Raw genomic sequence first — 22,531 nt, forward strand, 5'->3', positions numbered from 1 at the left:
AATTAGTCGGAGTTCAGTCTGTGTGTGACATCATTTGCTGATTTAGTGTGTACAATAAATGCTGAACACTACCCTCTGATAAAGCCATACTGCTCGCCCACACTACCACAAATAGAGAGTAGGGTGCTATTTACTTTTACCTTTGCCTACCTTTGGGGTTCCACTGGACTCTGTGGACTTTATACCTTCTTTTTGGTATAGTGTGTATATATACAGCCAGCTTCCTACAGACGTCTGTCACCGTGTTTACGCCCTGCATACAGCTGCCCCTGTGCCGCTGGTGATGTATGTTCTGCCTTGTGGCCTCGTGCTTGCCTAAACCTCGGAACCTCGAGTCCTGCAGCCGCTTTACTTATCTGCAAGCAATGTGGCTTCAAGCCCCCCCCTGTCTCTACTGGGTAACATTGGATTTGATCTTCAACTTTGACCTCTGTACTTGGCTGCCCCATTGCCACTGGTGGTGCAGTGTTTGTGCTTAACTGAACCTTGCCCACTGCTGACCCTGCAACTTGAAGACTGGATTTTTAAGTTAGTTACTTACCTGTAAAACTGCGTTGTTTTTCTCTATAGCGTTAACATTGCAAAGACTGGAAATTGCACTAAATGTTCACTTTGAAACTGAACAATTTCTATTTAAAAAAAAATACTCATCTTTTTGCAAAAATCTTGGTCTTAAAATAAATCTTGAGCAAAACGTATTTTTTTTATGGTGTCGTACTCCTTTTTTGAGTTGTCATTTATTGGTCATTGTATGCACAACAAATGTCTTGCACTCCTCTCTGTTAGGCCTAATGCTGCTTGCCCACACTACCACAAATAGAGGACTTTGGGTTTACATTGAGCCCTGTGCACTTCTGGGGGAACATCTGGACTCTGTGCACGATATAACCACATAGTGGTATACCATATACAGAGCCGGCATCCTACAGTGGTACTGCAGCAAAAACCCAGTGTTCGAGGCATGTGGGCTGCTAAATTCATATCTATTGCATAGATCGCCGCCTAGTGTTGGGTCCGGATGATTGCACATTGTTGTCCTGGAAGAGTCTTCGAAGTATCACGAGATAGGTGGCACCTCCCCTGGACTACAGTGCGCATGGGCATCGACTCCATCCCCAGATTGTTTTTTTCCGCCATTGGGTTCGGATGTGGTTTCGACGTCTCCGTGTCGGAACCGAAAAACTTTGTTCTTACGGCCAAAAGGCCTTCGTTACCTGCGTCTGTATTGTTTGCGTACGGTCTCGAGCGTCGTCCGACTCTCTGAGCCGGAAATCTACGGAGTCAAGTAACTCTTCGGACATCGAGGCCCTCTCATCGCAGCAAGACCCGACGAACCTATCATGGAGCGGAGCCCGTTCAAGTTCTGCCCCGTCTGTGGATCCAAATATCCACATATCGATGTGCATCCGGTCTGTAATAAATGCCTCTCGCCGGACCACAACGAAGAAAACTGCATGGCCTGCTCTAAGTTCAGGTCAAAGAAGACGCTCAAGCATCGGCGCGCGGCGAGCCTCGAGGCCCAGCGAGCGGCACCGGCACCCGACAACATATTCGACGACCCTGCGGAAGAAGGCGGTAGCCATCATCTCCAGATTTCACCACCGTCGACGGAGGTCCAGGCCGATCCCGAGGAACACGTCGAAGGACAGGGCCAAGACCTTGAATACGTCGAGGAGGTAGGGGACGACGAAGAAGTTTATGGGGCCGCGGAAGATAGCTCAGAGGAAGAGCTATGCCCCGAAGTCTACATTACTCAGGCTCAGGTCACGGGATCGCCACTCGGCCTTACCCACGACCCTGCACCGCTATCCCCGGCCCCGCCTTCTGGCCCGGCCACGGACACTCAAGCTTAGCCGCCATTGCCCGTATCGAATCCGAAACCAAAACCTTCGGATTCGACGGCACCAAAGATGGCCGACGTCCAGCCAAAACCGAAACCTACGGATTCGACAACACCTAAAATGGCCGATTTCCAACAAAAAGTATCGAAGCCTGCTCCTTCATCGACTCCGTCGCCCTCCGTCCCACCGAAGTCGAAGAAGGCTGTCGAGTCAACAGCGCCGCAGGAGGTGCACAAGAAACCATCCTCTAAGAAGGCCGTCCATCAAGTGTCGACCACTGTTGCTCCGGCACGGACATCTAAGACTGTTGACACGCCTTCGGACGCTCCTACGGCGCCATCAAGTAAACGCCCAGTCGAACCAAAATCGACTAAAAGCCACGACCCAAAGGCCGCAGGCACTACGCATCGGCACAAGGATGCCGGATCTGCAGCAACGGCGTCGGCGCCAAAGCCTACAACGAAGCCGCGACACCTTGCAGCCGAAGATTCGTCGACGCAAATACAGTCGACACCGAGGGACTCCGACACCACCGAACATCGGCCGTCGGTTACAAAACCCTCTGCCTCCTTCACAAAGCAGGTCACCGACTCCCTAAAACGTATTCGGGACACGACTTTGTCGTCAACGGCTTCCACGCCATCGGCTCCCAAATCGGTGGACACACCTCCGAAGACCTCGACTAAGCTTCTTTACACTCTGCCACCTAAGGTGGCACCGAAAGCATTTGCACCAAGATCGGTGCCGAAAACGACGGATCCTTCGACGCCAAAGAGCCGCTCGGATCAACAGCACGCCTCAGAAGACCAATCTGAGCATTACATAGATGCACAAACAGGGAAATTGACCCTCTACAAGAGGAAAATCACTTCCCAACCAATGGAATCCTATGTTATTCCACTAAAAAAGAAGAGGCCAGCACAGGACATTCCTGCCCTTATTGAGCCTATTCTGCCACCACCAAGAAGGAGTCCATCACCTTCCCCCAACCAATCAGGAGGAGAGGATGATGAACAAGATGACCAATACAATTTCCCAGTTGACAATGACCCTGATGTTCAGCAGGACTCATATGACGACACTGGGGACCAAGGTGGTACAAGATCCACAAGGTTTTGGGGCACGTACATCTCCAACAGAGGATTCTGCTGTATTTAATGCTTTAATAGAACGGGCAGCAGCAAATCATGATGTGGACATGCATGCTGACCCGGTGGAGGAAGATTTTTTGTTTGACACTTTCTCTGTCTCAGAAAGAACAGTTAAAATACTTCCTATGCTCAAAGGTGTCCTTAAACATGCCCCTGAGATCTTTAAGGAACCTACCAGGGCAAGAGTGGTGAACCCACGTATCAAGAAAAAATACAGGCCAGCACCTGGAGATCCTGCATATATTCGAGGACAGTTGCCTCTGGACTCGTTGGTGGTCGCCAATGCCCGCAAGAGGGCAAACTCCCAAACTACGGGTGAAGCTCCTCCCCCAGACAAGGAGTCAAAAGTGCTTGAGGCATCCGGCAAAAGGGTGGCTGCGCAGGCTGCCAATGTATGGCGTATAGCAAACACACAGGCGCTATTGGCACGATACGATAGGGCGCATTACGACACCCTAGAACAGCTCCTTCAACACCTACCTGATGAGTTTAAGGAAGCAGCCGAAATGCTCATACAGGAGGGAAAGCTTATCTCAAACGCTGCAATAAAGTGTGCACTTGATGTGGTAGATACGGCGGCTAGGGGAATTAACACTAGCGTCATGTTAAGGCGACAAGCTTGGCTTCGTATATCTGGATTTAAGCCTGACATTCAAACTACAATACTCAACCAGCCCGTCAATCCTGACAGACTGTTTGGTCCAGATGTAGACACCACCCTTGAAAAGATTAAAATGGACAACGAGACTGCTAAGTCCATGGGGGCACTTCAGTCACAACAATTCAGGGGAAGCACTTTTCGTCGCTCAGGAACACGTGGTGTTACCAGAGGACACTTGGGTCAACAAACACAATTCACAAAGGGTGGTGCACAATCCTCGTACCCCAAGCAGGGTAGAGGGGGTTACAGAGGTAACAGTGCCAAGGGCAGAGGCAGAGGGAACAACAACTCCCGTTCCTCTGCCGCCAATAAACAGTGACTCTGTCACTGCCCCCCGACCTTCCAACACCTGTCGAGGGGAGACTCCAGCAGTTCCTGCCAGTCTGGACGTCCATCACCACAGACAGGTGGGTGAGAAAACTTATCCAGTACGGTTATTGTTTGGAGTTAACATCCACTCCTCCCAACATTCGCCCAAGACACCGTCCTATGTCAGCAGAGCACTTGCACTTATTGCAGCAGGAAGTCTTGGTGATGCTGCAAAAAGGCGCAATCGAGCTCGTACCAGTGGAAGAGGAAGGCACAGGAGTCTATTCCCTGTACTTCCTCATCCCAAAAAAGGACGGATCCCTCAGACCTATTCTAGATCTACGCCCCCTCAACATGTACATACTGTCAGAACACTTTCACATGCTGACACTGCAACAAATTCTTCCCCTGCTAAATCAAGGGGACTTTCTAGCAACCTTGGACCTCAAGGATGCTTATTTCCACATCCCACTCCACCCATCCCACAGAAAATACCTCAGGTTCACCATTCAAAACAGGCACTATCAATTCAAAGTCCTACCCTTCGGGGTGACTACTGCCCCCAGAGTGTTTACAAAGTGTCTGGCGACAGTGGCGGCGCACCTCAGGAGACAGAACATACATGTCTACCCGTACCTAGACGACTGGCTTGTTCAAGCAAAGTCGGAACAACAGTGCGCCGCACACATGTCCCACACTATTCAACTCCTTCACAGTCTGGGGTTCTCGCTAAACTACCCAAAGTCGCACCTTCAACCAGCCCATGTGCGGCAGTATCTGGGCGCGACAATAAACACCCTGACTGCTATGGCTCAGCCAAACCCAGTCAGAATCAACAGCATTCAGTCGCTAATCCAGAGGTTCAGACCGCAACACTCCCTGCCAGCGAGAGTGTTCATGCAGTTGATAGGCATGATGGCCTCCTGCATCTTCATAGTCCCGCACGCGAGGTTGCACATGCGTCCGCTCCAAGAATGCTTGGCAACTCAGTGGACACAGGCTCGGGGACAACTGACAGACCTAGTGTTGGTGACCGGTCGGGCATACAACTCTCTGCATTGGTGGAATCCACACAACCTTTGCAAGGGACGACCGTTCCAAGAGCCAGTGCCACAGATTATCCTAACAACGGACGCATCTCTCCAAGGGTGGGGAGCTCATGTGCTCCACTACACTGTGCAGGGACTGTGGTCCACCCAGCAACAGAAGTTGCACATCAACTACCTGGAATTGATGGCAATCTTCATGGCGATAAAGTCCTTCAAAGTACATTTGTGCTACAAAGTCGTGTTGATCCGGACGGACAACATGACAGCCATGTACTACATCCAAAAGCAGGGAGGTACTCACTCACCACAGCGGTCTCATCTGGCTCAGAGCATGTGGAAGTGGGCCATTCAGAGGAACATTTTCCTCATGGCGGAACACCTCCCAGGCAAGGACAATCAGATGGCGGATCTGCTCAGCAGATACAGCCATCAAATGCACGAGTGGGAGATACATCCATCAGTACTCCACCCGTACTTCCAGCAGTGGGGTCATCCAGAGATAGACCTGTTTGCCACAAGGGAAAACGCAAAATGCCAAAGCTTTGCCGCCAGGTTCCCTCACCCGGAATCGCAGGGGAATGCGATATGGATGAACTGGTCAGGCAAATTTGCGTACGCTTTTCCCCCAGCGCCTCTCATTCCGCTGGTGGCAAGAAAGCTAAAGCAACACTCGATGACTCTCATCCTGGTTGCTCCAACATGGGCACGCCAACCATGGTACACCACGTTTCTAGAACTTTCCGTGGTACCGCATCAAAGGCTGCATCTCACATCCAGGCTCTTGACGCAGAACCATGGCGACATTCAGCATCCAGATCCGCAACAGCTCAATCTGGCGATCTGGCTCCTGAAGTCTTAGAATTTGGCTCCCTCAACCTGCCTCCTGAATGCATGGACATCATCCGGGAGGCAAGGAAGCCCACGACCAGAGCTTGCTATGCTGCAAAGTGGAAGCGGTTTGTCATTTACTGTACAGACAACAATATCAACCCGCTAGATGCATCCATTCCTAACATCATCTGCTATTTGTTACATCTTTACAAATGTAATCTAGCGTACGCTTCCATTCGGATACATTTATCCGCCATAGCGGCTTATCTCCAGAATAGGCAGCACCTCTCTGTTTTCAGGGTGCCTGCCATTAAAGCCTTCCTAGAGGGACTGAAGCGAGTCATTCCTCCACGAACACCACCAGCTCCAGTGTGGAACCTCAATGTGGTCCTCACCAGGCTGATGGGCCCACCTTTCGAGCCACTGCACTCCTGCGAAATTCAGTTTCTAACATGGAAAGTGGCTTTTCTCATTGCTATCACATCGCTCAGACGTGTTAGTGAGCTGCAAGCGCTCACAATCCAAGAGCCATTCATCCAAATACATTCTAACAGGGTAGTGCTCCGCACTAACCCCAAATTCCTTCCTAAGGTGGTGTCACAGTTTCATATCAACCAAACTATTGACCTGCCTGCATTCTTCCAAAACCCACAAACGGTAGCAGAAAGAATGCTTCATACATTAGACGTTAGGAGGGCGCTAATGTACTACATTGACAGAACACAACACTTTAGAAAAACACAACAACTTTTTGTTGCCTTCTCAGCACAGCACAAAGGCAACCCCATTTCCAAAGCAGGAATAGCCAGATGGATTGTTAAGTGCATTCAAATCTGTTATCAAAAGGCTAAACGCACTTTAACAATACCCCCAAGGGCGCACTCCACACGCAAGTTGGGGGCCTCCATGGCTTTCCTGGGGAACATTCCCTTGGAAGACATTTGTAGAGCAGCCACATGGTCTGCACCACACACATTTACCAAACATTACTGTGTAGATGTGCATTCCAAACAGCAAGCAGCTGTAGGACAGGCTGTTCTCAAGACACTTTTTCAAGCTTCTGCAGCTGGCACGGGCAACCGCCCTTAATGGAGGGACTGCTGTGTATTCTATGCAATAGATATGAATTTAGCAGCCCACATGCCTCGAACTGAATATGCTACTTACCAGTATGCATCTGTTCTTGGCATGTAGGGCTGCTAACATTCATATCGCCCGCCCTCCTCCCCGGTGCCCGTAGCGGCTGCAGACACTCTCTTGCATTCATCATTAGCATGGACATCCTTTACACTATTTCACTCCATCTCTTCCACAATGGCTAAAAACAATCTGGGGATGGAGTCGATGCCCATGCGCACTTTAGTCCATGGGAGGAGCCACCTATCTCGTGATACTTCGAAGACTCTTCCAGGACAACAATGTGCAATCATCCGGACCCAACACTAGGCGGCGATCTATGCAATAGATATGAATGTTAGCAGCCCTACATGCCAAGAACAGATGCATACTGGTAAGTAGCATATTCATTCAGCCAAAGAGACAGTATGGTCCCCTGTAAATAGGGAGTGGTTCTTATTTACAAATAAATGCTACAGTTTATTCAGGTACCATAATTTAGTTGTTAATACCTTTCTAATTTTAAGATGCTTTGGCTTCTTACAGCCAAGCCTCCCTCTCAGAAGCACTGCAAGCTTACTAAAGTTGCCATGAAATTGCATGCCGGAATATTACACAGTAATTTTTTGTATTAGCTGCTGACTCTGGCCTACATTTCATGCAAGACAAACTGCAGCTTACACGAGTGTGTGGATGAACACTAGCCTACTAGGTAAAGAAAATGCAGAATTGTTGGCGCTATGGCCGGCTAGCTTATTCTTTTGTGCTCCTGAAATCTGATATTCCATCTAGTTTCATATTATTCTCTAGTTTTGGGGTGTCTTTCATAGATTCACATGCTTGAATATTCCCCGTCGTTGAAGTGGGAGCCCCACGGTAAATAAAATAGCAATAAACCAATAATATATGTATATAAAAACATAATTACATACATTCCAAAACCATAAATACTTATAAGTACTACGGTTAGCATTAACACACAGGAATACATAGAAGACAAGAAAACCTTTATATCGTATCCATGTCATTGTTAGTCCAAACTACAGCCAATCAGGTGCCAGCACCCCTCTAGAACCTTCTCAGAGGCTCAGGCCCTCAGATTTTCTACCGCACGTCGTGTGAAGGGAGTCTCCCTGAGCTCTGCTCAGTTTTCAACCTCTTTAAAGATTTCTACAGTTTTTTCTGAATTGTCTTCAAATAAGAAGTCTTTGTTTCGACCATGTTCTTCTTGTGGAAAGTTGTGGCTCTTCTCAGAGGACCCTCACAAGAAGTGTATTTACTGCCTCTATCCAGAGCATGTGGTAGGAAAATGTAAAATTTGCAGGACTTTCTCCACCAAGACCCTTAAGGACAGGGAAGGGCGTCTCCTTCTGTGGTTACAGAGGTTGAAGGATAAGGATTCACGTCTTTCTGACGCAGAAAGCCTTGCGTCAGGTATGTCGAGCCGCTTCTAAACGTATTAATGTGCAGGATTTGCCATCTCCTTTCCTGAAAAAGAAAGAACTTCAACTTCTGTCCACCTCCTCCTGCTACGCCTACGCCCCGGAGATCTGACTCAGGTGTCCACGGCTCCTTCCACGCATGTTTCCACTAAAAAAACGTACGAAATCTGCCGTCTCCAGCTCTCTGACTAGGGTGACGATGACTTGTGCCAGTGTGTCGTCGACGGCGGCTGCGTCGACGTCGTCCGTGTCGATGATGGTGTGTGTGAGCCACGAATCTGTCTCGTCGACGATCCCAATCTCGCCGTCGACGTCTAAGAAGGCAATCTCGTCAACATCAAATCTTCGACGACGCTTACTGTGAAGAGAGCCTCTTCGTCGGCGGGTGCTTCGTCGGCAACAGCTCCGTCGATGGTTGTTTCGGCGGCCCCATCGATGGTGGCTCCGTCTACGGCGGCTTCGTTGACTGCTGTGGTCTTGTCGTCGACGGCTTTGTAGATGGCTGCTTCGTCGACGGCTGTGGTCTTGCCGTCGACTGCTTCATCGGCAATGATTGTCCCGTCGACTATGATGTCGACGTCTACCTTCGCATCATTGCCTCTGGTGCCATTTTCTTCATCCGGATCTGGGGCTTCTGTTGTTGGCCCTCTGCACCAACGGCGACAGTTGCTTTTGGATCAGCTTCCACTTCCACTTCATACTCCGTCACCGCTTTTTGCCACAGGTTCGGAGCAGGACTCTGGTCTGATGAGGAGGAAGATGATCGGTTCCGGGCAGCCCAAAGCCCTTCGGAGCTCGTCATTAAATGTCAAGACTATGAGGATGATCAGGTCAATCCTTATTTTCATGAGGAGGAACCTTCTGTTCAGGTTCCCACCGCTCAAATACCACTCTCCCTCATTTTTAATCTCCAATACATGCTTGAAGATTATAATAGGCGATTTCCACCGTCTCACCAGGCGTCTCCTCCACCTACCGCAGCTCCTCCCCCTGCTCCACTGCCAGAGTCAGTTGCACCCTCTGCAGCTCAAACAACCTCTATTCAGGTCCATGCAACGGTTTGAGGATGATGACCCCCGACCAGATCGGGAAGACGGCGAAGTAGATGATGATGATGATGGGAACATGGCGGCCTGAGACGATTATCAGATCCAGACACCGTCTCTGCCACCTTCGGATCCGGGGATTCCCCTCCCTTGGATATAGCTGTTTTTCACCAATTTATGGAACGAGCGGTGCAGAATTTTAAACTTCCTATGGTTCGGAAGGATGAGGACTGTTTTATTTATGATTACAAGAGTCAACCTTTTAAACAGGTCCAGACAGTGCCCATAATTGACTTCATTTGGAACGAGGGTGTCAAACTGATGCAGACGCCAGATTCTATTCTGGCACTTCTTCCTTGTTTGGAGAAGAAATATAGGGCACCCCAGGGTTCTCCAGCTTGCTTGGTAGCGCAGCCTAAACCCGATTCCGTGATCACCCAGGCCGCACAGCGCCGTTCCAGGAACCCGTCTTCTCCAATAACCGCTCCTCCTGACCGTGAGGGACGTAGTCTTGATGCCATTGGCAAAAAATGTTCCACTATGGCTTCTACCACCGTGAGGGCTGCAAATTCGCTGGCCATTTGGGGCGCTACGACTGCCAGATGTGGTCGGATACGTCTTTTTATCAACCTCATCCCTGAGCCCTCCAGAGCAGAGGCTCTCAAGATTCTTCAGGAGGGAGAGAGCGTCATCAGAGATTGACTGCTCTGTGGACATTGCGTGCACTGGTTTTTGTCAGCTGGCGGTGGCAGCTGTTTTACATCTTCAGGGCTGGCTTCGTTCCACCTCTTTTCGCCAGGAGGTTCAGGTGAAAATCCTCGACATGCCCTATGACGGCGAATCGCTTTTTGGCCAGCATGTGGACGACGCACTTCAAACAATAAAAAAGGACACCGAAACGGCTCGTGCATTAGGCACTTTGCAGTTTTGCAAACAGCCTTTTCGTTGTGCGCGCGGATGCGGCACCTCCTCTTCTTTTCGAGGCGGATCCAACCAGTACCGCTCCTACGGCCAAGGAAATCAATGATATTCCTCCCAGTCACAGCAGTCCTATCGGCAGCAGTCTACCAAGTCTTACAGAGGAAAGTCTTCCTACAGAGGCTCCGCTTCTAAGAAGCAATGACTTGCCTTCCCCGCTCAAAGTTGGAGGTCGAATCTCCCTTTTCTTTTCCAATTAGTCTTCAATCACCTCGGACCGTTGGGTGCTGGACATTGTATCAAAAGGCCATGCTTTGGAGTTCGTCAAGTTCCCTCCAACCCCACCACCAACTGGTCCACCTCCGGCTCACCTCAGGAAGCTCTTTCGACAAATTCAGAAAGGTGCCATCGAAGTGGTTCCCAAGTCTCAGAAGGGGATGGGATTATATTCCTGGTTTTTCCTCGTCCTCAAGAAGTCTGGCGAATGGCATCCGATCCTCGACTTAACAGCCCTGAACAAGTACCTGAAGTGCCAATCCTTCCGCATGCTCACACTCACGGAAGTTCTCCACTTTCTCTCGAAGGACGATTTCATGACCACCATTGATCTCCAGGACGCTTATTTCCACCTGCCGATGCTTCCAAGGCACCGGAAGTACTTGCGCTTCTGGGTAGGACGCAGACCCTTTCAATTCACGGTTCTGCCTTTCGGCTTTCGCTCCGCCCCTCGCTGTAAACCCTGATTGCCCACGGGATTGGATGGTGACACCCCACTGTTTAGTCGCACAATGCAGAAAGAATACAGTCGCAGACTGATGTGGTTTAGTTCAGGTTTTTACTCGATAAAGAACACAGACACCGGTTCAAGTATTACTAAGAGTTACTCCACTCTGTTCCTATGTTAGCTGTCTAAACCCTTCTCCGCATGAGTGTCGTCCTGGCACTCTCCAACGGAGGGCACTGTGCTAAGCAGTGGCCGACAATGCCACTCGACTCTCGAACAGCTAGCCAGCTGTTCTGAAACCGTCCCCCGCAGTGGTGCTGATCCCAGCACCTTCCAACGTGGGGTACAGCACGTCCTGGTTAAGAATGCACCAGAGACCCAAGAGTCCGTAATTGTCTTGCCTGTGCTTGTTAAGTTCGGGATAGCTTGCGAGCTACTGCTCTTCCAGTTATCCCACACGAGGGTTTTTGTCTTTAATGATCAAGGAGAAGGAGCTGCTGCTCTCTCTCCGGTTTAGGGAATCCTGTCAGCGTGCAACTGACGAGGTCTGTCTTGTAACCGGGGCACCCGAGTTCGTGCAAAAGCTGAGTCAATATCGATCTCCAGGGTCGGGATGACCAGGCTTTAAGGCTACGGGCGTCTTAAGGCTAGATAACGAGTTGAGTCAAACTCAGAACACAGAGCAGGGAACGCTTGTCCCTTACCTTTCCGGCGTCTTCCCTCTGTATCTTCAATATCTGATGCAGTCGCCCGGCGCCGCTTCTGTTTTTATGCGTCACCGCATTTCGCGCATGCGCGGCGCACATGCTCCCGGGACCTGTAGTTCTCTCAGGTTCGCGCCTGCGCGGCGCACAGTCTCACGGGATACGTAGTCCCTTCGTCGGCCGTTCTTGTAGTTCCCTGCGTCCAGCCAGGCGCACAGCGGAGCTGAACATGACACTTGCGTCTTCACGAAAGTCCTGGCCCCGGTGGCGGCATATCTACGTTTGAAGGGAGTTCAAATTTTTCCCTACCTGGACGACTGTCTCATCAAGTCGCAATCTCGTCATCAGGCGTTTCTGGACACTCTATTCTGTCAGACTCTATTCCACTCCCTCGGTCTCTCCATCAACACCGAGAAGCCTCAGGTCGATCCAGCTCCACGCAGGACCTTTCTAGGAGCCACTCTGGATACTTCACTGGCGAAAGCATTCGTGTCTCACGAACGTCCTCTGCGGATTCTACGCCTAGTGGCTCTCATCCATTCAAAAGGGTCCGTTTCAGTTCGTGTATTAAAGTCTTTTTTTGGGATGGCGTCCTCCTGATCCCAAATTGCAGGCTCAAGAGTCGCCCAATTCAGGAGGAACTGGACAAACAGTGGCGTCAGGTCACCGGTTTTTTCAACCATCTGGTCCTGGTGACCACTCGGATGAGATCCGCTCTCCAATGGTGGGCTCAACCGTCAAACATAGCTGCCGGCACTTCTTTCCTAACCATCGCTCCGGAGCTCGTCCTTACCACGAATGCCTCCCTGGAAGGTTGGGGCACACATCTTCAGGGGCTATCCATAAAGGGCAAGTGGACCCTATCTCAACGTTCCTGGCACATCAACAGACTGAAACTAATAGCCATTTTCCTGGCGCTCAAGTCTTTCCATCTTCTCCTCCAGGGAGAATCAGTGCTCATTCAAACCGACAATACTACCAGTATGCACTATGTAAACAAGCAGGGCGGCACCAAGTCACCGCTCCTTTCTCAGCTGGCACAGAACATCTGGGACTGGGCACTCCGTCGCCAAATCACTCTGACAGCAGTTCACCTACCAGGCATCTCCAACATCCTAGCGGACTCCCTCAGCAGGTCCGCATCCTCGACCCACGAGTGGGAGTTGCATCAGCCGACTCTAGACTTCATCTTTCGACTGTGGGGTCACCTGGACTTGGATCTTTTTGCGAGCCCTGTGAACCGGAAATGCAAGTTGGCTTCCCCATCAAGGGTTGTGCGGGAATGCTTTTTGATGGATTGGTGCAATCTATTCGCCTGCGGTTTTCCGCCGATTCCGCTGGTTCGAGTGTTGTGGAAGATGCGGAGACAGCCGTGCCACATTCTCCTGATCGCTCCAGATGACCTCGACAAGCGTGGTTCTCGGAACTGTTGCTTCTCTCACAGTGCGAACCCATCCTCCTTCGTCCTCGAGCGGAACTCCTCACAATGGACAAGGGTCAGGTCTGTCATCCGGACCCCTCCTCTCTCAAATTATCGGCCTGGAACTAGAACACCTTGAAGTTGCCCACTTGAACCTTTCGCCAGCATGTTAAGAGGTTCTGGCCAATGCGAGAGCTCCGTCCACAGTAAAGACTTACAAGCTAAGGTGGAAAAGGTTCTGTCACTGGTGTGCATCTGCCAACATCCATCCCGTGCACTCCTCTCCTGCTCAACTTCTGCCGTTCTTTCTCCAGTTGGCTCAATCAGGACTTTCCCAATCCACTTTGAAGGTCTTCCTAGCGGCAATATCTTGTTTCCGGCAGGATGGTCTTTCCTCTCTCTACTCATCCAGAGTCATTCTGCAGTACTTCAAGGGGTTGCTCAGGATGTTCCCGCCCATCCGGCGTCTTCCTCCCTACCTAGCATCTCAATGTTGTTTTGGTGCAATTGATGAAGGCGCCCTTTGAGCCAATCCTCAAAGCAGATTTGAAATTTTTGACCTGGAAGGTGGCTCTTCTTCTTGCTTTGACCTCCTCACGTCACGTGAGTGATATCCACGCCTTTACCATTCAGCCTCCTTTTCTTCAATTCAAATCGGACTGTGTTGTACTTCGCACCAACCTGGCATTCATGACTAAGGTGCCAACTGATTTTCACCTCAATGAACCAGTGTTCTTAAAGACTTTCTTTGCTAATCCCCAATCTCGCACGGAGCAGCGTTTGCATTCTTTGGACGTTAAAAGATGCCTTAAATTCTCGTAGGTCTGATCAACTGTTTGTTGCTTATGGACCCTTCGTAAGGAGCGTGCGGTTACCAAGCCAACTATTGCACGTTGGATTTCTTCCACTATTTCCTTCTGTCATCAGAAGGCTGGCAAGCCTCTTCAGTCTACAGTGAGGGCTCATTCCACCAGGGCGATGTCATCCTCTACTGCCCTGTTTGCTGTTGTGCTCATTCATCAAATATGTCTAGCAGCCACGTGGTCCAGCAGGCATACTTTCACGAAGCACTCCTGCCTTGAGACGATCAACGAAGCTGATACAGCAGTGAGCCAAGCGGTGCTTCGTAATCTTTTTAAATAAAGTGAGCCTCTTACCTTCCCTCCGCCTGTACAGTCTTTTTACTATTATTGGTCTGGCAGCTTATGTCATTTCATTGCATTTTTATGCGAATGCGCTACTATTTTGTCTTGCGGCCAACTATTACTGCTTACTATTCTATTCAAGTATGTGAATCTATGAAAGACACCCCAATACTGGAGAAGAACAATTGTTACTTACCTGTAAACGGCGGTTCTCCAGTATTGGTGTCTTTCATAGATTCACATGCGACCCTCCCACCTCCCCCCAGAGGCTCGCTTCTCCTCCTAGGCTCTTTTGTCACTCTTGTGCTACGAAAATCTGAGGGCCTGAGCCTCTGAGGAGAAGGTTCTAGAGGGGTGCTGGTGCCTGATTGGCTGTAGTTTGGACTAACATAATGACATAGATATGCTATTAAGGTTTTCTTGTCTTCTATGTATTCCTATGTGTTAATGCTAACCTTAGTACTTATAAGTATTTATGGTTTTGGAATGTATGTAATTATGTTTTTATATACATATATCATTGGTTTATTGCTATTTTATTTACCGTGGGGCTCCCACTTCGATGACGGGGAATATTCAAGCATGTGAATCTATGAAAGACACCAATACTGGAGAACTACAGTTTACAGGAAAATAACAATTGTTCATCTGATTGCATGATCCTTAAGTGCATTTTATAAAATTATTAAAAACTGCAGTTTTTGAAAGTGCATTTTGTCAAGCCTCTCTCCATGCCAAGCTATATTCTAGTCCAATAAAATGGAAACAACTGCATAAGGTGCTTCTTTTATTAATCAAGTCAATCTTGGCACTTCCTTTTTTGGTTTTTATATGCTTATGCATATATCTTCTTACATTTTGTTTTCCCTCAGGGTGATATGGATTCCCTTGCCTTAAAAATGGAATTTGATGAAGATTTTGGGATGATGGGAGGGGATGGAGTTGATGACTCACAGAGTACACCTCTGGTGACCCCTCTGGGTACCCCAGCACCAAAAACCCCACGGGTCAAACGAGAGAAAAAGGAACCAAAGGAACCAGGTGAAGGTGACACATGCCACTAATCATGCTTTTTAAACACACCAGCTTCCTGGCATATATAAACATTGTCAGCACTTAATCTTCCTGCACCCATCCCCACAAACCCTTTCTCACTTTTTATATTCCTGTTTGTCATCTTTCTCCTATTCACCTTTCACTATGCCTTGCTTCTTCTAAACTATCCACCACTAGCGGTCTCAAGCATATGACTTGCTTGTTAAGTCTTGCTGTTACTCACCAGAAATGCTGCTCTGGGGGTGAATCCTTAAAACCGTGCTCTTTCGCCATTGTAATGCACAGTAGTTAAATTAATCACATTTCTAGTAAGCCTTTTTACCATGTCTATTGCAGGCAGCTATTCATTATCACTCCACATAGTCCATTGCACTAGAGCCCTCAATCACTACTTCACTGTTAGTTCAAACATTTGAAAATCCTTTGCTTAATTATGATGCAGGTTCCAGAGTACGTAGAACATCAGTCACCCCCAAAGGATCAGGAAAGAAGGTTAAAAAGCGAAATCCATGGTCTGAGGACGAATCTAAATCTGAAAGTGAAGTTGAGGAAATTGTGGAGCCTTTGGTTATTCCAAGAGATTCGCTTCTTCGGCGAGCTGCAGGTATTGTGTGGTAACATTTTGATAGTGCTTAATATCCCTATCTGCGATGCTGAAGCTCTTTGCCATGCAGGCTGCCCGCTATACTGTTGTCCTAAATGTTCATATTTTGCAGAAGGTTGATGGTTAGCCTTAAAATATTATTGCCTGATTGAATGGTACTATGACTTTCCATGTACTCGTCTAGCGTGTAGGTGTTATCAAAAACGCAGTATGGTTCAAGGGGAAATCTTTATGGACAGCTGCTAGGAGTCCTGATGCAATTGATCTGAGCTCACCACTCTTTAGAGTTTTCAATACATCTTGCACCAGATACACAGCCAATCCGGCATGGCCCAGTGTACATATATCTTAATATTCTTCCAATCATTTATCGTCTCATAATAGATTTTATGGATATAGCTTTACTCAATCACTTCAAGAGAAATAGCAGTTTGTCACGCTCGTGATTTTGCAAGTCTTGCAAGTTCAGCTCAGACCAAGTGACTCTAAATGGAACCTGAAATAAAATGCATTCTACCTTCCCTCCTCTGAAACTAACAAGTGTCACAACCTAAATGGAGATGTTCATCATATGCTTTATTTCCTCTTCAATCGGAGGATCAGTCATTGCCTTTCGAGGTGTGTGAATCGCATTTGTTTCAAAATACTGAACTAATATCCTTAAACCCATATGGGCGACAGCTCACCGTATACCCAGTTGCGAAGCCAGTGACTCCCAGAGTTGTCCGCCTCCTCTGATCTCTTGCTTCCTTTACTATGTGATGAATTTCATCTATGAGTTTAGTGTAGATTATTGTTGTTTCAAGAATATATGTGCAGCACTGTTGTCTGATAACCCTACAACCACCACCCTTTGTATCCAGTAGATCATCAAAAACCATTCTATTCTCAACGACTATACTTCTCAGGGCTATCATTTCATCTGTAATATTTTTTAATGCAGATGTTTTTTCAGATAGATTCTCTATTAATCTGATAGATGTTGCTTCCTTCACCAAGTGGTCAGCCTTTGTTTAGTTCCTTGAAATGACATGAAACATCCTAGGCATGACAAATCGGTAACAGATTCCATACCGACACTGAGTCTGATAAAAGTAGACTAGCTGTCCCCATACCAAGAAACTCTGCTTGTATCCTATTACAGTTTGAGATGGCATTTAAGTCCACCTGAGTTCCATACTAGGAGGGGACACATTTTTGTAGTCTCTACACAGTGTTACACAGAAAGAAGATATTATAAAATAGTATTTATGATGCATAAATGTTTCATTATTTGCTGCTCTATCGTCATGAAGGGAAATAAAACTTTACCTTCTTCCAATTCTATCTTGTTAGTACAAAACCCTTGTCTTAAATCCCTGTCATAGTATGCTTTTAGTAGATATCTTCTTCATTTTTCACATTCCTATCAGAGGTTCTTCTGAAACAATATTTCACTGCATTTTCCCGATGAAATTCAGTTTCATTATTTATTTTATTTATTTTCGGTTTTGTAAAGCGCATAGCTGCCCCAGCGACGAGGCGTCCCAGTGCTATCAGAAACCCCAAGTACCAGAGCCAGTAGTGAATACCCGCAGATAGGCTACTTACAGGGATAAAGCCAGGTTTTTAAGGTTTTGTGAAAAGCCAGATGATTCGATGTGACTCATGGGAAAAGGGAGTGAGTTCCAGAGTTTTGCGGCCAGGTAGCCAAAGGAACGACCACCGGCCGTCGCTCTCCAGATGCGTGGGACACGGACCAAGGCAAGATCGGCAGAACGCAGTGGACCGCTCGGCGCATAGTACTCCAGTAGATGGAGTAGCCCCATCGGGGCCTGTCGTGCCAGAATCTTATGGGCGTAACACAGTGCTTTAAACCCGATGTGACGATCAACTGGCAGCCAATGCAGCCTCTGAAGCACATGAGCAGCCAAATGCGATCTTGGCAGAGCAACTAGAAGCTGAGCCGCCGCGTTCTGGGTCCTCTGTAGGCGTTTAATGCTTGCTTTGTTAGCGCCCAGATAGACAGTTAGCATAGTCCAGTCTGGACATAATGGACGCCTGGATGAAGGTCTGACGCACCTTGGGAGGAAAGAACCGGAGCAGTGGTCTAAGGCCACGTAAAAGTCTGAAGCAAGTCCCTGCAACAGCCTTAGATTGTTTTTCAAAGGACAAGTTACTGTCGACAAAGTCAAAAAGGGAAATCCCTGGAAACCACAATAAATCCTTGTTCACATCATTGTCTCATTCTTTCATACCATTATATCGTAGAGCCTTGGTTTTAATTCCAAATTTATTAGCCAACTAGAATGTAACGTTTACAGTATTTTTTATTAAAAAAGATTTTATCTTTTCTACCAGTTTTAAAATTTCAGAAACCTTCCTGAAAGCATTTACAACAACACTACACTATAAAATACAATACATAGCTGACCAGACTTTGTGTCAAACAATTGTTTTGTGTATAGAATCCAAACAAAGCCTAGGTGGCCTCGGATACACAGAGTCTGGTACTGTAGGCTCCATACAAAAGATAGAGGGCTATTGGATCTGAGCAAGGTGTAAACAAGGTCTGAACAAGGGGCGGGCTTAAGGCGATCCGACCAGCATTGGTCGGACCACAGCTCGCGATCCCTGCCAGAGAGGAGAATTTCAGACTTGCTGGAGTTCAACTGTAGACAGTTAGCCGCCATCCAGTCCGAGATTGCCAGGAGATCGTCCTTAAACTTGACCAGTGTGTTATCGCACTTCGAGAAAGCCAACACCAGTTGGGTGTCGTCGGCGTAGGACACCAGGGACAGTCCTCTGCTCTTTGCCACCTCTGCTAAGGGTCTAACATACAAGTTGAACAACAAGGGGCTCAAAACGGAGCCCTGCGGAACTCCCCGATGTTGAGCCGCCTCTCGAGAATATGGAGGGACCAGAACTTGGAAAGACCTGTCCTCAAGAAAAGACCGCAGCCAGGCCAGTGCCAAGTCTCCCAAACCCACTTCCCTGAGACGCTTCAAAAGGATGTCGTGAGAGATCGTATCAAATGCGGCACTGAGGTCCAAGAGGACCAGTGCCGCAGAGTCCCCGATGTCCAGACTCTCTCGGATGCTCTCTGACACGTTAAGTATGGCAGACTCTGTGCTGTGCCGTGGCCGAAAGCCATGCTGTGTTACATCAAAGATGGCGTTCTGCTCAAGGAATCCGGCCAGGATGGAATTCACATGGGATTCCATCAGCTTAGCCAGGAATGGAAGCTGGGAAATTGGTCAATAGTTCCCAGGGTCGCTCGGGTCCAGAGAAGGCTTTTTTAATAATGGGACCACTTTGGTGTGTTTCCATGCCCGGGGGACAGAAGCTGTACTCAAGGATGGATTTATCAACTCAAGACATATCGGAGAAATGGAGGAATATAGTTGGCGATGGCGGGCTGGTGGCAGAGGATCCGCCGGGGAGCCAGATCTGATTTTAGAGCTCAAGATCTCATAACCGGACAGAGTCAAAGGAGGAAATGAGGACAGACTACCTGCCCCTAGGTTGCCAGGAACACATGACAACTCTGCTTTGGAGTTAAGGGACAGCGTTGGTAGCCCCCTGTAAATCAGCTCCACTTTATTCAAAAAGTACTGGGCGAGCTCCTCACAGTGTTGGTTGGAGGTGCTAGACAAAGCCCTCTTACGGCCTGCTCTTTTCATGTTGCTAAGCAGCGAAAAGATGATTTTAGCAGGGTTAGAGCTGGATAAGATTTTAGTAGCCTCGCACGGCCTCTACAAATACCTTTATGGTACTGTTTGATGGCTGCCCGATACTCTGTCTTGGCAGACGGCTCATAGGAGCGTCTCCACGTTCGTTCTAGCCGCTTGCAGTGTTAATTCGCCAGCGTAAGGGATTCTGTGAACCAAGGATTCGTAGGTCCACGGCTCTTACCCCCTCTAGCTGGGATGCACCTGTCCAAGCCCGTAATTAGCCAATCTTGAAGACAAGAATTGGCCTCCTCTATGTCGCAGGGAAGTTGCGGCCGATGGTCAGTTAACCAGCTAGAGAGACGATCCGGATCCAATTTGTGCCAAGGGCGTTTAAGCACTCTGATAGTGTGCGGCTCTTCTACTTTACCCTGCGATTGCAGTGAAAAAGGGACCAGGAAGTGATTGGTCCATGCTTGCGGGACCGGGAGGAGAACCGTCGGGGAGCTAAGATGAGAAAGGATGGGGTCTAATAGTTGACCCGCCACATGGGTGGCGCCAGCGACATGCTGCACTAGCTGGAAGGCTTCCAAGTCTGCCAGGAAGCAGCAGGCCTCAGCAAGTGAAGATTACGATCCCCCAGAATGGGGAAATTAGCTGATTTACTAGCCAGTGACTCGACCATGCTTAGTAGGTTGTCCCTAAACGAGCTGGACGGACCACGGGGTCTATAAATTAGGAGGCCGGATATAGTAAGATTGTGCGTCAAACAAAGTTTAAATAAGGCGCTTTTGCAGCCCGCAATGGTTTCCTTGCATAGGCTGAGAGAGTAGGCCTCTTTGGTGATTACTGCAATGCCTCCCCCTCTACCCCCTCTCTGTTGATGGCCGCAAGCACATACCCCTGTGGCAACGCTACCCATGACTCCGCCACTGAGTCATGCGTGAGCCACGTCTCTGAGGAAGAGGGCGTCTGGGGACTCATCGACCAGGAGGTCAAACACCTCCGCATGATGTTTTGCCAGTGAGCAGCAATTCAGGCTCAAGAACTTCATAAACATTTCTTGTAGGAAAGCACAGCTCTGTCCTAGTTCGTGATACTTCTATCCACAGTTTATTCACCTTCTGAATATTTCCCAGGCATCATACTGAATCCAGAAACTTTCAGAGCAGTAGTCCTGCGTGCCTGCATGTGGCATCAAAACATACAGCTTCATGCTGATGTCATTTTGAGCCAGATGTGGCTAGCGGATACAAGCACCACCAATGCACATTCATCTCCTTTCCTTCCTTTAAGCTCTTCCGGATGTGGTTCTGAGCTACTGTTTTCTTTCAAGGTCCTTTTTGAAAAGAGTTTCCTGTGTGTAAGGGAAAATGTCATCTCATACGACCGGAGTTCGTCATGTAGAGACTTGTCTCAAACAGATGGCTCTGACAGACCCTCACGAAGTATGTCTGTAGGAAAGTGCCCCTTTTTGACATGGTCACTCCTACATTTTGGCAGGTATCTGGTGCAATTTTGACAGAGGTGCACTGGGTTCCTGCTAACCAGGTCCCCAGTGCCAGATCTCTTTCCCTAAAATTGTACATTTGTTCCCCCAATTGGCTATCATTTTCGCACCCCCTGCAAGTCCCTAGTAAATTGTACCCCTGATACCTATGGCAAGTAGACTAAAGTGGGCCCCTAAAGGCTGCAGCATGTATTCTGCCACCCTAAGGGACTCCCCCTCAGCACCATAATGCGAGCTGCCATTGCAGGTTGTGTCAAGATGCAGAGAAAAGTGAAGACGCGATGTGGCACACCTCCTGTGTGCCATGTCTTCAGACACTTCATGTAGTATAGGTAAGTCATCCCTGCAGCAGTCAATACAGCCTTAAGGCAGGGTGCACTATACTACATATGTGACCAGATATTCATGACCAGATATGCCCCACTGATGTCGAAGTAAATTTTTAGATATTGCAAGTGATCAGGGAAGCCATTTTGGGTACATGTGCTGGACACTGATACTTGCGACTTCCCCAGCTAAATGATGATGGCTTAACCCTCAAGTTTCCTCCAAAACCATTTGGGATGCCACTGTTGTATCCCAGTTTGGTCCTGACTTTCCTCATGTCTACTCCGTGTAAGCTGATGCACAGTTGTTCACTTTGTCTTCTGACTCTAAAGATGGGCTTTCTCGTCGCGATTACTACAGCTTATTGCGCGAGTGATCTCCAAGCTCTCAGTCCAGCGTCCTTGCACCACCTTTTTCCCCAGATAAACGGTCTTAAAAGTGGTGACTCCTTTTCATGTGAAGCAGTTCTTAAATTTCCCAATGTTTGCTTCATGTAGGAAAGTGGGTTTTTGTTGCAGTAACCCCCCACACAATTTTTGCCAGATTTCTGGTGCAATTTGACTGAGTGGGCCCTGGGTCCCTACCAGTCAGATTCCCAGTGCCTATGTTCTTTCCCTAACCTGTACCATTGTTTCCACAATTGCTGCATCTCTGTCCTACCTGTAAGTCCCTTGTAAGGGGTACATATGGTACCAAGGGTATGCTAGCCAGAGAAAGGCCTCGGATGGCTGCAGCAGATAATGGGACCCTCAGGGTCCTATCACCACTAACATGCACCACTGCCATTGCAGTCTGCATGTTGTGGGCAGGTAAAAGGGAAGTCTCGACATGACAAACATTCCTGTATGCCATGCCTGCCCTGTCCTGCCCAGCACTGCATGGGGCCTAGGTAATTCACCCTCAGGAAGGGTGCCCTATACCTTCTGTGAGGTCCCATCTGCAATGTCTAAGGCCATTCTTAGATATTATAAGTGCTTAGTAAAGCCATCCGGATTATATGATCTAGAAACTGGTCATTACGAGTTTC

The 22,531-nt window shown here is 48.4% G+C and overlaps 1 protein-coding gene across 5 annotated transcripts in view; it reads left to right on the plus strand.

The window, feature by feature from the left end:
- Positions 1-22,531, plus strand: part of TOP2B (DNA topoisomerase II beta) — a 607,938-nt gene that overhangs the window by 428,604 nt on the left and 156,803 nt on the right. For 2 of the 5 annotated variants that reach the window (XM_078663968.1, XM_078663971.1), the window contains exons 29-30: positions 15,230-15,398; positions 15,856-16,017. In XM_078663968.1, the coding sequence (XP_078520094.1) occupies positions 15,230-15,398; positions 15,856-16,017 (331 nt within the window). Of the gene's footprint in view, positions 1-15,229; positions 15,405-15,852; positions 16,018-22,531 lie in introns of all 5 variants that reach the window. The other 3 variants (XM_078663967.1, XM_078663970.1, XM_078663969.1) reach the window with 2 other exon arrangements.

Source organism: Lissotriton helveticus, chromosome 10, assembly GCF_964261635.1.
Source record: "Lissotriton helveticus chromosome 10, aLisHel1.1, whole genome shotgun sequence".
NCBI classification, from domain to species: domain Eukaryota; kingdom Metazoa; phylum Chordata; class Amphibia; order Caudata; family Salamandridae; genus Lissotriton; species Lissotriton helveticus.